This window comes from Bubalus bubalis, chromosome 14 (assembly GCF_019923935.1).
Source record: "Bubalus bubalis isolate 160015118507 breed Murrah chromosome 14, NDDB_SH_1, whole genome shotgun sequence".
Taxonomy (NCBI): Eukaryota; Metazoa; Chordata; class Mammalia; order Artiodactyla; family Bovidae; genus Bubalus; species Bubalus bubalis.
The window spans coordinates 8,685,357-8,702,105 of record NC_059170.1 but is presented as its reverse complement, the minus strand read 5'-3'; the positions used below and the strand labels follow the sequence as shown (position 1 = coordinate 8,702,105).

General features: G+C 40.4%; 1 protein-coding gene across 3 annotated transcripts in view; it reads right to left on the bottom strand.

Annotated features, from left to right (window-relative positions):
• Positions 1 to 16,749, bottom strand: part of NCOA5 (nuclear receptor coactivator 5) — a 28,505-nt gene that overhangs the window by 11,597 nt on the left and 159 nt on the right. For 2 of the 3 annotated variants that reach the window (XM_006051375.3, XM_006051377.3), the window contains exon 2: positions 5,920 to 5,986. The exons of the other annotated variant lie outside the window; for it this stretch is intronic. In XM_006051375.3, the coding sequence (XP_006051437.1) occupies positions 5,920 to 5,957 (38 nt within the window). In that variant the 5' untranslated portion in view covers positions 5,958 to 5,986. The remainder of the gene's footprint in view (positions 1 to 5,919; positions 5,987 to 16,749) is intronic. 3 annotated transcript variants of the gene reach the window in all.

Here is a 16,749-nt window from a genome sequence, read left to right as displayed (position 1 = left end):
ACTGTAAGCCTCTCAAGAGCAGGCATCATGTCTTCCTCATATTTTTGTCACCTACCATGATTACACATATAGACATTCATCATGATGCCCTCAGCTTGGAAGAAAACCTCATTTTCACTTCATCCACATGGTCACAACAAAAACAATTTAAATGCCAACTCTGTTTCTATGAAAAGTCCTTGTCATATGTTTTAAGGCTCATAAGTACTCTTGATTGGTGGGAGCAAACATATGGGAGAACAGAGAATTTAAACGAGGATGGCTAAAGATTTTTCCTACTAGAATAAAGTGCAGAGTAACCGAGATTCTTACTTCAACTTTTATCATGTCATATAATCCCTCTAACATATGTAACATCTGATATAGTGTATATTGTGGGCAAACACGTAGGATCCAATGGGAAGGGACAACTGTAAAGTATTTCTGGATTAATGATCAGCAGATAAACCTGCCTTGGGGAGCAGTCAGAAATAAGTCATTAGAGGTGGAATCAGATTTCAAGTGCTCTTTGGCAATCAAGGCTGAAAGAGATCATGAACCTGACAGACCACAGACCACACACAAAGCCGTAGGCTGGAGAAAACGGGGTGGGGGGGTGGGGACAGGGATACCACCACATCAGGCACTTTTTACAGTCCTAGGACGATTACAAATGCCACATCTGGTTTTCATTCTTTTGAATCCACTGAAATACCTTACTCACCTGTCGACAGTTTATTCCTGGAGGTTGACCACAATACCCTAGATTCCCAAAGTCCAGGTTCAGGTTTCTAGTTTGAGAAGGTAAGCAGTCAATCTAAAGTCTATGTGCAACAAAACTATAAATCCCCCCTTAATTACCTTGGGGGTAAAAATGTAGAAGAGATGATATTCACAAGGGAACGAAGAACCAAAGGAGTAGCAGAAGCAGGGACAGAGAGGATAGCAAGGCTCTAAAATGAAAAGGTAAAGCTTTCCTTTCTCCAAAAGACAAGCAGCATGGCAGACTGCTTTTCTTCTGGAGACAAAAACAAAACAACCCTTTAGGAGCCAAACAAAGACCTCCCCAGAAAAAACGGATCCTGGTGTTGGCCCCAGCATCTTTCTCAAAATAAGAACCAGATGACAAAAAGGTGGTACAGTGTGCAGGATTCAGAGTGCCGCAAGGATGAAGCCTGCTGAACAAGATGCTTGGCCTCAAATAACAAGTGGGTTAGAGGCAAGTTTCTGGAGAATGAAGTTCACTAGATCATCCCATGGTACCAAAGTTGTTTAACTGGAGACCAATGCACTGTACCTCAGGTACTAGGTCACCAGAAGCTAAAAAGAAACTGAACAACAGTTAAAACTTCAGAATCAGAGTCCACAAACTGAAAGCAGTTGATAAACATCGCTAAAATCCTGTTGCAAATTCCTCATCTATTCAGCAGGAGGGGGCAAAGCCAAATGCTCTCTTGCCTTGAGAGAAATGGTAGTCACACCATTTGCAAACATCTGAGGGGTAAGGAGGGATGGATGAAGGAAAAGACCATGGCTCAGATGGCAAGTGATATGCTCCTGGTAGAAGTGCTTCTCTTCCTGAGGAGCACCAGGCATTTGAGAGCTCTTGGACAACTGATGGACTCTGAGCTTCTCTTTGGCTAGAGACAGCCTCAAGCCCAGGATGGTGTTCTTTGGCCTTGGCTGTTCAGAAGGTCAGGGAGGAAGGCCTCTGTCCTTGTCTTTGTCAGCATCTCCTTTCTCCTTTCTGTTCACTGGAATATTTTCCTTCTAAAGCCAACCTTTTTTCTCCTGGAAAAAAAAAATCCATCAGCTCTTTGTATTTCTGTTCTGTCACAGATACTGTCCACAAATACCATTCTCTAAATGGCTGGCTGCTGTGTGATGCTGATCCCCCACCAGGAGCTCCATGCTGCCATCAGAAACAGAGACAACAGACTTGTACAGAATTTTGCCATTGGGTGCAGGAAGGATAACGGGGTGCAACAAGCAATCGCACCTTACAGATCCAAATTTGTAAGTGCCCATGCTTCTCCCTAGGAAGCACACTGATAATTTTCTCAAACACAAATGTGACTCTTCTGTTGGTAGAGAGGTGGCACTTGCTGAGAACTGACGGATCTTCTTTAAGTGTTAGTGCGCAGGTAATCACAGCCTGGAGTCTTTAATTGTGAAGCCCACCTAGAGCTAGGGCAGTCTCACACCCAAGAAGCAAGCAGTTATTAAAGGAATTAACACTGTGGATACACAGAAATCACCTCAGGCCACGTAAGAAACTTGTCTGCAGTTAGGCTTTTTCTTTTCTTTATTAAAAAACTGAAATATAGCTGACAATGGCCAGTTTATTTCTGATGAACCAATCCTTGACGACTTTCACCAATGAGGCACCAGGCCTAACATTCTTCACGAATACATAGAGAAATTCTCGGCAGAGGTCTCGATGTAGACAAGTTAACTCTATTTGCTTTTCCTCACGTCATGCAGGAAGGTTTAGGAAGTAGAGTATCACTTAGAGGCCATGTCTGCAGAAGGATATGTTCCAAAACCTGGACTGCTCAAGTGTTGAGCTGAAGATGGAAACTGAGAACTGAGTGAGGAACGACTAGAATCATGATCAAGTCTCCGAGCATGGTTAAGGACTGATGCCTAGCACCAATGGTAGACAACTTGCATGGTAACTATGCAATGCTCTCAGTGTGCACAGCGGAGTTCAATGAAGTGGTCCAAGGGTTAAATGACGAGAATTCAGGCTGAAATGTGATCCAGAGCAGGGATCCCTGATGCAGAATTCTGTGCTTGGCTGGGCCAGAACCGTCAGAACCACATCCCAACAGCTGGAGTCATTAGAGAGGCATATTACTGAACGGTGAGCAATACCAGCAGAACTGTGGCTTACAGAGACATTTGAAGAGGTGATAATCCTGTGAAAATTCCCAAAGATACTGAGGTGTTTTGACACTCAAGGTTAAAGTCCAGCAAAATAAGGTGTTACAAAGGTCTTGCCAGCATGCTTAGAAACAATTTTCTTAAAAAGTAGCAACACTGAAGACACAGAGTTACAACTTAAGGGAAATGCTTGCTATAGGTAGCTTTTTTTTTTTTTTTTTCCTTCCTGTGAACAATGCATTCCTCCAGGGCTGGGGGCACATAAAATGTTTAGGGTTGCTAAATGAAGTCAGGTGGATTGCTGTCAACATACTGATACACTGGAATTATCTCAAGGTTTTGACTGGAAGCACGCACCTGAGGAGAGTGCACGCTAGCCAGTGTTCACCCTCAGAGAAATGATTAGCCCCTTCCAGACTAGTGTCTTAAGAGAGAATATACGATAAGCACAATGATCAAAACCTTAGTATTCTATTTTGAATACAACATTCAATTTATCTGACTTTAGGGTTTGAAAATTTTTATTTTTAAATGGAACAAAACTGGGACTCTGCTTAAAGACTTTTAGATGGGGCTCAGACTAGATTTTTTTTTTTAACTAAATGTGAATATTCCTCTTCCCCAAACCTTACTGAGTATGACTATATGAAACTTAATCATGCTAAACAAGCATGACTGTTCCACTTTGAGGAACCCAGTTAGGGACGGATCACCAAGAAGACTGATTTTCAATGGACCTTTAATTAGCCTAGCTGTCCCTCCTATTGATTATAAATAAAGCGGGAAGCCACAGGCCAATCCATGTCCCAAATGACCTCATCTTAGAATTTATTTTTGAGGAAGACAATATATTAAAATGAAAATATAAGTGACATATGTTTATAAATCTGGTAAGGAGAACATTTTAAAAGGCCCCCTCCAATGTTGTTTGTATGTTTATCTTTGGGGGTGGGGATATAGAAAGAAAGAAAAAAAGCATTCTTCCATTACAGATGAAATTATAGAGTTGCATTTTAGGCTGGGATGAAATTAATCTTTTAAATTTAATGCTCTGGCAATGGCAAAATTGGATTTTAAGCAGGGGAGTAAGCTATTTCCCCAACATTGCCAATGCTTAGTGAATACCTACAATAATGGGAAATGTTAAAAGCATCTGGTTAGGTATATTTTTAGTGCAATGACATAAAACATTCTTATCATAGCACAAATGAGAACTACTTTTTATTCTGTGATGTGCAGTCCCACCTCCTTTTTGCCTGCGGAAACATTACCCAGACATCACAGACATCATGAGGATACAGAGAGCAGGAGGATTTTACTAGGGGAGTGTCTTTATAGTGACCAATTCTACACTCCTGTAAGCTACCTACTTCAGAAACATACACATTTGAGCTCCTTGGAAACTGGATATACACCACATCTCGTTTCAAGTCATTTAGCAACCACAGCTTCCAGTGGAGCCCATATGTCTGACCATTAGATGCAAACTCTCAGTCACTTGTATTCCATGTTTACTGGGGCAACGAGGAGCAACACTGAAGGGACTGTCCAACATCTGCAGCGTGGTTAGATGCAGCACAACGGAAACAGACTTATATGGATCTGCTGAAGTTCCAGAGCATTCATTTATGTTCTTTAGGGCACTCACACATACACACAAAATCAATCAATATACTATTTACCTGCAAGCTGCAGGCATTCCTTATGGTGTCAGAGAAAACAAACAGAATACCAATGTATATGCTCACTTCTGCAGTGAAACCAATGGATGACCAGGGCATCCAGCTAACAGCTGTGGTGCAGCTATAACTGTGGTGTTAGATTCAACTTCCAGGCAGAGTGTTCAAAGAACCTAACTGAAATCAGCAGCATTACTTTGTCCCTAAGGTCTGCTCGAACTCTGCAGAACATACCCGTGTAATTTAATCCTGGTAGCTTAGAAAATACCATCAGGTCCAAGTGGGCACATATACAAACACAGAGCAACCAATCCTTCCTATAAGTAGGTAACAAACTATAGGTGTTTTTGTTTCAAAGCAGGACAGCTGTATGTTATGTGTAAGTGCCCAGTTAGTTGGGTATACCCCCAAGTGACCTGTGGAGCTACCAGTATAGACTAGGATTTGTTGTACTCAGCATGTTCAGTCATCATATGAAATGTAGTTTCCCGTGGTATATAGTTTAGGTACACAATTTACTGTGGGAAACTGGCATTTTACTTAGGGGCAAAGGCAAAATCCATACTGAATATCCACTTGGGCCATGAGGAGACACCAGATATGAGATATGTATGTCTGCATTCCACACAAAACTGCACACACTGCATCCACTTGTGTGCTATTTATGAGGCCAGACAGTTTGAATACAATATACTCATCTTTGGTGTAATGGCAACATTAATGAGGCTCTTCTTTGGGACGAATTTAATGCATATCTTGAGGGTACACATCAGGACTATCTCTTGTAAATAGTGGACGACTATTTGGGGAAATGCCTTTTATTTCCAGGAAAACTAAGAAAAAGGGAGACTTCTAGAGGTAGGGTGTTTTTGCCCTTTTTATTTCCCCTCAATAGGTAACCCAAGCACGCGAGCGCACAGGGGGTCTGCAGCACAGGCACAGTAGCAATCTCTCAAGCAGCGCTTTCTGTAAACCTGGGTGAACATCTGGACCGGCAGCCATGTGGAATGAAGAGTCGAGCCTGCTGCAGGGCAGCGCAGCACACACCAACGACCCTCGGGCACTCCTGCTGTGGAGGCTCCCACTGACACGTGAGCGGGGGACACACAGAGGTTTATCCTCTTCCAATCGCCTGCAACTCACGGTGCAAGCTGAACTTGCTGGGTTTGCCACGGAAAACAAAGCTTCCTCTGCATCTCCTGATGTATGTTCTAAAAAAGCAGCAAGGCCCTTCACACAGGTTCACGTTCTTATTGTTTGCTTGTGCGTTTCTGATTTCTTGGGGGGGAAGAAAAGACCCTTGATGTACGAAGTTGGGCTTAACTCCCCAGAGCCCAACTCTCCCAAGGTAACTCACTGCTTCAGGGTACTTTACCTTCGTGTGGGGCTGGGTCTTGATGGAGCCGTATTCATATTTCTTCTTTCCGCTGCCTTATTAATATCTGAAAAGAATAATCAACCCATCTGTTCAATGCTACGGAATAAAAACAAGATCATCAGCACATTTCAAATGAAAGCAACAACAAAAAAACTACAATGACAACCAGATGGTGTAAGAAAATCCATTCAGCAGACGCATAGTCACTTGGGCAATTTTTATTAAGTTACAGCAGTACGTTGTCATGGCTTGGTAGAGAATGTCCCTTAGTTTTCTAGCCAACACATAATTTGTGTAAAACTGATTATGTCAAGGCTTTAACACTGCCAAGCCTAAACCTAAAAACATCCCCCTCCAAAAGGGGAAAAGGCTGTCTTCTAAACTCTTGGAGAGCCAGATGTGTGATTCTTTTTTGAGGGGAGGAGAAAGAAAGAAAGAAAATTTTAAAAAGAGAGAGAGAGCAAGGGCAAGTAGTTCCATTTTATATTACAAGGAAGTAATGGCTGGAATCCAGTCTTAAAAAACATCTAATATTCCATGAAGCAGGGGCTCCTTTTAGTTTGCCTTGTGGCATTCTATGGGTAGAATCTTTCAGAATGAGATGTAGGAAATAAATTAATTTTTTTCTAAACAAGGCATATGACATGTTAATATTTATAACCCTCATAGCTAAGTACCTAAGAATAAGAACTGGCATGTGGTATAGTAAGGTTAAGTAATAAAACACTCATCGTAAGTCTTCACTATAGAAGCCTGGCATATACAACTAGATAAAGAACAGTGGAAACATAAACTCACAGAAGCCAATCTGTGCAGTTAAAGCCTCTCGGTTAAAAACAAAACAAACCTACTTTGCAAAAGCTGAAGCAAGTAATAAAAACACCATATGTAAGAAATATCTAAAGAAATGCACCAATCTATGCTCAAAGTTAACACCTGATAATTTTTATATGCCTTAAAAAATAAGCATATTAAAAATTTCATACTTTTGTATATGGAGAAATAAAACTGCTTTCTGCTGCAGTGTAATTTTATTCCCCTTGTTCCATATTAAGCAATTAACAGTGTATCTAATAATGACATTAAATGGTATTAAACAATCATATAATTAGGATTTAAAACAGTGATTTTAAATAGCTTTGAAAATAGTAATTATGTGTGTGAAAAATTCTAACCAGAGTCTTATCACATGAAAGACCAGAGAAATGACAAAACTTAAAGAGGTCTTGTATGTCTTTCCCCTGCTATGTTGTCAACTATTGAGTTCCTGTTCAAGTAAGAATGATCTCAGTTCTATTTTAAGTCAGAAGCCCCTTATCTTTAGGAGAATGGCTTTTGACCAAACTGAAGGTTACACATCTAAACAGTCAGAGAAGTATATTCTATGTAAACTGCTTCTTAAGTTTCTAACTGAGCAGACACAATCCCTCTACCTTTATAAAGAATCAGAAAATATGTTCTACACAGAAATTGGCCAGTAATACCTGACCATGGGTTTGGTATTGCATGTTACAAGTTACAACCCTTAAAATTCACTAAGGCCTGACTTTTTTTTTTTTTTAATATTTATTTATTTGGCTGCACTGGGGTCTAGTTGCAGCATGCAGGATCTAGTTCCCTGACTGGGATGGAACCTAGGCCCCCTGCATTGGGAGTGCAGAATCTTAGCCACTGGACCACCAGGGAAGTCTCAAGTCCTGAAATATTAACATATGTTATATAATGACAGATCATACAGGGAGTATCTAGTTTCTTCTATTTGTAATTGTGAAGAGTATCAGGTTCAGGCTTAGCAGGGCCTACTGCCCTAGTCCGCCCACTTACTTTGTACTGCTTTCTAACACAGGGTGACTATGATTCAGAGAGAAATGTAAAGTCTTTGATTATTTAAGCAGTTTTCAAAGTATCTCTGGAATACATGGGGAGTGGTGTTAGTGGCATGCACATTTCTTTTAAATAAGGACCATACTTCCCAGCAGGATTCCATGTATTATTAAAGAGTCATGTAAATAAAACTCATCTAAACACTGACTTGACTCAGCAAACATTTAGGTGAGAATATGGAACACAAGGTACTACTATAACTGGTGTCTATAAATACTATATAATTTTGCCCATATCATATGAAAAGGACTACTGCATTGTATAATTATATCCAATTCTGCGAGGGCCACTAAATATAGGACTGGGGAGATCAAAATACTCATGGTACCATATAACTTTGGGGCAAAACTGGTTGCAGTTAGAATGAAGGAGGTAAATATTTTCCTTTGAAGTTCGTGAAATTCTTTGCAATCACTTGAAAGATTATTTTAAAAACTCAAGATTGTATCTTTAAACCATTCTGACTGTAATTTGCCTCCTAGTATCCATTTTCATGGAGGAGTCCAAAGTAATTGTTTTTGGATGGTGTGGCTTAAGTTTCTTTTGCAGAAAAGAGAACTCTTAGACCATTTTCTTAATTTTAGGGGTTAGCAAACTTTTGGTATGGTATAGCAACTGTTTGTTTATTCATTCCTATTAAAGAGATCCTTAAATCTCCACCTTGAGTAAGATATGGACAAAATTAAACTTGAAACATTTTGCTAGTCTCACTGCCATGTAAGAGGACTGCTCACGTTACGCTAGAGTTGGAGGCGTTTTTAGTAAGAGTTACGAAAAACTATCATCACCGCCAATTCACATACACAAACAGGTCTAACATATGTGCACACAGAACTTTTGGAAAACCTAAGAATTCAGAAATACAGAAAGAACAGAGAAGCTACCAAAAGTACAAATAACTTCAGAGAGCCGATCACGGTACAACAAAGATTTAAAGCAGCAGAAAAAACAAACCAACAAACCCAAACCTTGCACCATCCCAATTTTCTGTCACATAATTAGAAAACCCATCAACTGGAGGTTCATTTGAACAAGTTTCAATTTGAAAATGCAAATACTGGGAGTAGTAAAGGGTTTTTTTGTATTAATTAATTGAATCAGATTATTTTCTTTCTAAACCCTTACTGAGATACAAAATTTACACCAAACAAATAGAAATGATATGAATGTAAAGGAGAAGGGAAAAGAGAAAGACAATTTGGGAATCTTTCTGGGTGTTAGAGGGGAATCAAAATTGGAGGGAATTTAATCAACAGGAGGGCAGTGGTAACTTAAAAGAATCTCCAAGGAGAGGTGGAATGCCTCTTCTGCCTAAAAAAGGGAAGAAACAGTGCTTCTTTTTCTTCCTGCTTTATTTTATCTGGGGCAGCTCAATCTCAGTGTCTCTTCCACCTCAGCTTGGTTGGTAGTTCTACACTTTGTCAATTTATTAGCAATGTGAATACCATTCAAAGTCACCATTACCACAAGGTGCTTAACCTTCACCTGAATATCTATAACTTCTATGGGGTAAAAATAGTTAAAAGCACTTCTCTAGTAAGAATTTTTAGACAAGAAAAACAGCACCAACCGAAGGAATTCACATAAAAGGGGGAAAAAAATGGAAAATAATCTGGAAAATGTTACACAGGAAGCAGCAGAGCTGTTTTAAATCACAAAAGAATGGGGGTAAAGAACTCCCAAAGGAAGGCACAATGCTTAATCTAAAATTTTATTTTAGACTAATATGCCAGACAGAGTTCACACAATGGTACTCAGATATGCTATAAATAAAAATGCATGTTTCATTCATATTATCAGAAACTGGTTTGCTCTATTTTTTAATTGTACCACCACAAAACAATTCTTTTCACTGTAAAACCAATTTTTATACTTCAAAGACAGTCACAATGGAAAACAGGACTATTCTCAACAAGTGCAGTGTGAATTGTAACATCTGACAGTGCCAACTCTGGTTGTTGAAATAAGTCCTAACCACTGGACTGCCAGGGGATTCCCTACACTTTCAAGAAATGATTACAAATGAAATAAAGCTTGCCGATAGGTCTAGCTGAAAAGCAACCAACAATTAGGAATTATTAAATTGGAAATACATGATGACAAAGATAATGCTACTTGAGAAACCATACTGACAAGACAGTGACTATGAGACAGTAACTCCCAAAATTGGGAAGGGAAAGGACAGGACTTCTCACTTACACCATATTTATGAAGATGACTTTGATGATATATTGTACCATTAGGGATATTATGAGTTATACTGTAAAGTTAGGGATAAGAGAATGCTTGGCCTGCTGCTTCTAAATCGATGCTTTAAGCTCACTCTGAAAACTACACAATCTCTCATATTTGGTTATCTCCTTCAATTTCTAATTGAAATAATTATTGTATCCTTAATGGTATTAGGATGTTATTCCAAGGAACAGAAATGGTGGAAACAATATAACTTATATTTACAAAATACTTACTCTGTCCCAGAGCCTGTACTAAGAACGTTATGTACATTATCTCAAGCAAACCTTTCTACAACTCTTGGAGTTGTATTATGATCTCTACTTTGAGAATGAGGAAATTTGAAGTTTAGAGAAATCAGGTGACTTATCTGAGGTCACAAGATGATCAAAAGGCAAAGCTAGAACTCAAAACCAGGTGTGCCTGACACTAACATGCTTAAACATGTTATGCTGCCTCCAACAGGGAGTAGAAAGACCTGACTTCCATTCTGAACACTGGTGAGGGCTTCCTGATCAGATGCTGATGGAATCTGGAAAAGGCAGTCTATGCTGGGCACAGCAGTGTTTAAGTGCCCCAGACACTCAACAGGGTAGGACCTGCTTATTCAATTACAACTTTGATTTCTATCACCTGAAACAACAATGTTTCTGGCTTTTACTACTGACATTCTATTCACTATAACATCTCAGACAAAAATTCTCTATCAATATTTAATTTCTGGCCCTTTTTACTTCTTTTGAGGAAAGAACCTTGGTTGGAATCAGCAAATCTGAGTTCTAGTCCTACTTTTCTGGGATGTGGGGGAAGGGATTTAGTCAGGTCACTTGATTTCTCTAAACCTGATAAAATGGATATTCTACCTTATTTGTTATACTGATTCAAGAAGAATATCAACGAAGAGAAAAAGCTCCCTAATTTGGACCAACAAAGGTTGAGCTAATCTAAACTACTAAAAAAGTTGGAGCAACAAAAACTTCAAAATATAGGTTCATTTAAAAAAGTAAAATTTCAACTGAACTGTACAAGTAAAGACCCTTGTGCTGCGCTTAGTTGCTCAGTCGTGTCCAGCTCTTTGCGACCCCATGGACTGTAGCCTGCCAGGCTCCTCAGTCCATGCGGATTCTCCAGGCAAGAAATACCAGAGTGGGTTGCCATGCCCTCCTCCAAAGGATCTTCCCAACCCAGGGATTGAACCCAGGTCTCCCGCACTGCAGGTGGATTCTTGACCTTCTGAACCACCAGGGAAGCCCAGAGATCCTTAGAAAACTAAATTAATGAACTTAAAAAGTACTGTTTGTAATCAGGACATCAAATGCTTCTATACATAACCACGCATCACACTCTGTACTAGGTCTTAAGACATACGGAAATAACAAGGCTTAAGTCTCTGCCTTAAAGGAGTTCACTGTTTAATAAAGAAGAGAGGCACATGTATACAGATAATCACAACATAATTTAAAATGGGCTTATAGAAGAGATAAAGAAGGCCTACCTATGCATATGTATGTGTCAGGGCAGAGAGAACACTGGGAGGAATAGGGGATGAGGGATGGGTGGAAGAGGTTGGAAGGCCTAAAAATAACATTTAAACTGAGTCTTGAAGAATGAGTTTACCAGAAAATAGAGAAGTCACTGCAGCACATGCAAAGGGAAAGGAATGGTCTGAAGGGCACAGTAAGAAATACTGTAGGAAGTCTACTGTAGGAAATGGGATGATAGGAGCAGGAAAAGAGAGGAATTACAGATGCAAGCCAGAGCAGACTAAATAACAAAAAAAATCTCTGCTATGGGAAAGGAAGAAACTGGTGGCAGGAGGGCATGTTAGGAGGTTATGAACTGAACTACCATAAACAGAGTTTCAGTGAAGTCAAATTAATGAAGGTTTATTCTATGTTTATTATTCAAAATAATAGGGGATTATTTAAATCTATGACATTCAAAATATTGCCCATTAAAATAATGTTCCTTGAAGATCATTGGTTTGACATTGAAGGGACTAGAGGGGAGAAAAATATCTAAAAGTTATGATTTTTACCTTCAATAAAGGGATATAAAATGAACTGATGGCTAGAGGACTCATTATTTAATTAGCCAACCATCCACTGATCAGGAACAAATAGACAACAAACCTTATTTTTTCTAAAATCTTCCATTTGTCATCTTTAAGTGTACAGTTCAGCAGTGTTATGTATATTCACAAATATAAACAGCTGGGCAATAGGTTTCCAAAACTTTTTCATCTTACAAAATTAACTCTCTTACACCCATTAAACAACTACCCATCTTCTCCCCGCCCATATATATTTTTTCTTTTCATTCTCAACATCACATTTCTTTAACGAAGATACATAAGTGCCACCTGAGAAGATGTTTAAAAATGGGATTTCCAGACCCCTTCTCAAACTTTCAGTATCTGAGGATAGAGCCTAGGAATCCAATCCACACTTAAGCAAGTTTCTTGGCAGGTATTTGGGAACTACAGTGCTACTCTATTATCTATTTATTCCTGTAGTTTATACAGAACATATACTTAAGTCCTCCATTTAAAAACCTCTCTAAACTCCTGTGTTCAAGGGGGAATAGTTCATAAACTGTTACAAAGAACATGTCACACAATGGCTAAAATCTGCAGACTGGTCAACTGGGAGCGGGGGTGGGACGCTGCACCCAGAACATGTATTTCCAACGAGCTGTTTCTAGTGACTCTGATGCTGTCCTAATGTAATCTTCCCAAAGGCTGAAAAAAAGTTCAACTATATATTTAAAACTCTAAGTTTTAAAATTGAATGAAAATCATCTTTTTCCTATTTTTTCTTTTGGATATCAAAAATCATTTCAGAAGAGAGATTAAAAACAAACTTCTTGTATCATCTCTATCTCAGTCTCCAACTGCATAATTAAGTATGCAACCTAAAAGCCAAATGACTTGTAATTCAAAGTTCTTCACAGCTTGCTCACTAGCTGCAGAATCAACCTAACTTTCAGTAATTCTATCATTCCAGATCCAAACCAGGAGACCACTCAAAATATTTTTTAGAGCTAAAGTTGTAAGCCATTCTGCTTTATAACTGTTCATTAATGCAACTTAAGTTCTCCTGCTCTTTGCCTAAAGTTGTTGGTCTTTGCATAGGTCAACAATAATGTTTTGAACATGAAATAAAAGGAAAAAGAGTCATGGTTTGGAAAAGTTCTGATTCTTTGAGTGGAATTATTTTCTTAACATTAACACAATTAGTCCAGTTGACCTATTATCTTTCATTTTTTAGTGATAAGATAAAGAATGAAAATGACCATCCCTATAAAAATTCATATTTGGCGGTAATAAAACCACCATTTAAAAAGCAGCAGGCATGCTGGCATCACATATTTAGCTGTCAGTATAGTTCATATTTCCCTCATGTGCTGCTGCCTCAGACAGTGCCCTAACACTGATGCTTTCCTTAATGCTTCTCACTAATGAGAATCACAGAGGGTAATTTTCTGTTGCTTACTGCCCTTTTAACTTCTCAGTAGTTTACTTCAAGTTACTGAATAGTCTAGGCAAATGTTTATGCTGTTCAAAGGACAAATCTTTAGGCACAAAAAGGCTGATGGAGCTTTTAAAGTGTTTGTCTTAAAGACATATGGTCAGTATTAGTTAACAGCAAGGTACAGAGAGCAAATCTAGAGTAGCAGAAAGAGTAGTCGGTTTGGGGGAACACCACAACCACAAGCTGTTCGTGGCAGGAGAGCAAGAGAAAGGCATCACGATACCTTCCTCTCTTGAACATCCACACTGCATATGTTTAGTATGTTAAAGCCTCTGAGAAGTTCTGGAGTAAGGACACTGCTTTTTTACCTTAACATTTCCCAATTTTACTTGACCACAAAATCTTTTATCTACTGGGCCACAAAATCCTTTATCTTCAATATGTTCTACTAATATGTTATTTGGGCAAGGAATATGACCTCTCTGAGCCACTGTTTCCTCATATGCAAAAAAGATATAAGACTGGTCTACCTATCTCACAAGAGGACAGGAGGGAGAAAATGAGTTGGTGTTTGTAAACCTGCTTTGTGAACTATAAGCACTGTCTGTTGTACTTTATCATCACCACCAAGAGTAACAGTGAGTGTAGGAAGAGATGGTTAATTTCTCCTGTGGAGAGTCAAAAACAAAGAAACAATATAAATGGAACACAAAAGAATGTTAAATATAGTTCCTCCAAAGGTTTTCCATTCTTTTTTTAAATAAATTTATTTTAATTGGAGGTTAATTACTTTACAATATTGTAGTGGTTTTTGCCATACATTGGCATCAATTAGCCATGGGTGTACATATGTGTGTACATGGGTGTACATATGTCCCCATCCTGAACCCCCCCTCCCACCGCCCTGCCCATCCCATCCCATCCCTCAGGGTCATCCCAGTGCACCAGCCTTGAGCACCCTGTCTTATGCATTGAACCTGGACTGGCGATCTATTTCACATATGATAATATACATGTTTCAATGCTAGTCTCTCAAATCATCCCACCCTAAGGTTTTCCATTCTTAAAAGCACAACTGAATTCCAATAATTTGCTCAACAGCAATAAGCTGTACAAAGGCACTGCCATCTGCAGGCGATGGAGAACGAATGCTTGAAATGGATACTTAAAATGAAGTTTCAAACCATCAGGTGCTCTTTCTCATCAGACTTCTAAAGCCTTTCCAAAAAATGTTTATTCTTAGCTTTTGAACACTGGTAGATGAGGTTCCATTTACTTAAGTTCTGAAATTGACTGGAATAAAATAAAATTCTCATTTCTTCTCCACACAGGACTGCTGCTTTGAAATGTGAAAATATTACCTTAGCCTTTCAAAAATTCTACATTGTCCCTGCACAAAGTACTCCCAGGGAATAAGGATTTTTTACACAGCCTTTTGAGGAAAAAGCCCTTGAAAGGCCTATGCTGACTTTTCTGAGTTCTCTCTCAGTGAGTTAAAGTAAATCTGCTCTCTCATACACAAAAACAGAGCTTATGAACAGACTACAAATAGAACACAATGTTAACTAAGGAGTAAGTTAATTTGTCAATGCCTCCTTCAACCCGTGGTGTTCAGAGGCCTGGGCCATTCAACAACCTGCATCTAGAAAAATTCTTCCTCTGGGCCTTCTCCAGCACAGTCTACAAGAAAAATCACTGTTTCTATGTTTTACGTTAAGACTGTCGGAGGTTTCAAAACCTTATCTGGAGGGTGATAGACAAGTTAAAGCAAAGGCAAAGAAACCAGAATGGAGGAAGAAACTGATGTCGACATACCGCAGTGATTTCCAATATTCACAAAGCAAAGTTTGGGCTTTACTGTTTTGGAAAAGTCAACACCAGTTAGTTTTCATACCCAGACTGACTCATACGCAAAACGTGAAATCTAGAGTTGTCACAAAGCAGATCCACCGGCGTTTGCAAAACATTTTTGTTCAACTATCTGGCAGGTACCACACCACAATGCCACAAGAAAACCGAGGAGACACACCGGGTGCTCTTGAGCGCAAAGTTTCTCTCAGACTATCCCGCGTAAGTTAACGATGAGAACGGTTTACAACGAGAAAGCTTTTAACGTTAATTATTACCCCCGAAGACCCTAGGGCGTTTCATGGAGTCCGCTAACTCTCAGGGGTAAATTCTGTGCACAGCGCTAAAAGGAAGAAGGACCACAATTAACCCCACATTCCTAGGGCAGCGTTTCCCAAAGCGTGGAACGCAGAATAATTTCAGGAGGAATCAGGACGCACTGTTTATTTTAATACGTAAGTATTTATTTCTTTATGAGCATTAAAGAATTGGCTTTCCATTAAACGGTCGGTGATTTACGCTTCCACCTTAAACAAATGTATTTTTAAAAAGGGGAAAAAAGTCAGTTTAAAGAAGAAAAAGTAACATTTGGTAAATAAATAGCTGTTTAGATGGGTACATGGATGTAAAAGTGCAACGCGAAAGGCTGAAACTGGGGAAACGCCGTCCTAAAAAAAAAAGCCCTCCCGGCGAGCCGTCGGGGTGCAGAAGGTGCCCAGGTTCCATAGACGGAGAACCAGCCGGTTGGGACGCTGGCTCGGTCGCTAGTTGCCAGGGTAACCGCGGGCTCGGTCGCTTTCCCCGTTTCCTAGGCCCAGATCCGCGCTATTAAAACGGGTGTGTGTAAGGGGAATGTCACATAACAACGAGACGCCTCGAGAATGCTGTCAAGAGGCCGCGAGGCGGCGGCGACGCGGGACAGCGCGTTCGGTTCGCCACCCAGCGCCGCGTGCCGCGCAGAGAGCCCGGTGAGGCCGGCCGCCTCGGCCCGGGTTCGAATCCCGACTGCGCCACCGATTAGCTGAGGACCCGAAAGCAAGCGACTTCACGTTTCGAGAAGGAGACATGGAATGTGAGGCCCGAGCCTACAGAGGAGCCCCACAAGGGCTATTATCGGCGGGTCGTGCTCAAACCGCAGGCGGCGGTGCGGCGCCGTCGGCCCCGAGCCCACCTCCTGCCGCCCCGGCTGACCGGGCCTGCGCTCGACGGTAGTCAAGAGAAGGCCGCGCCCCGCACCGGGCATGCGCAGCCCCGCGCGCTCCCGCAGGGGGGCCGCGGTGGCGGCCGCGCGTCGAGCGGGCCCTCCTGCCTCAGCCTTCCCATCCGGCCCTGGGCCCCCTCAACCGTCAGCCCCACGCCTCGGCGGACGGCCACCGCTTCCCGGCACTCA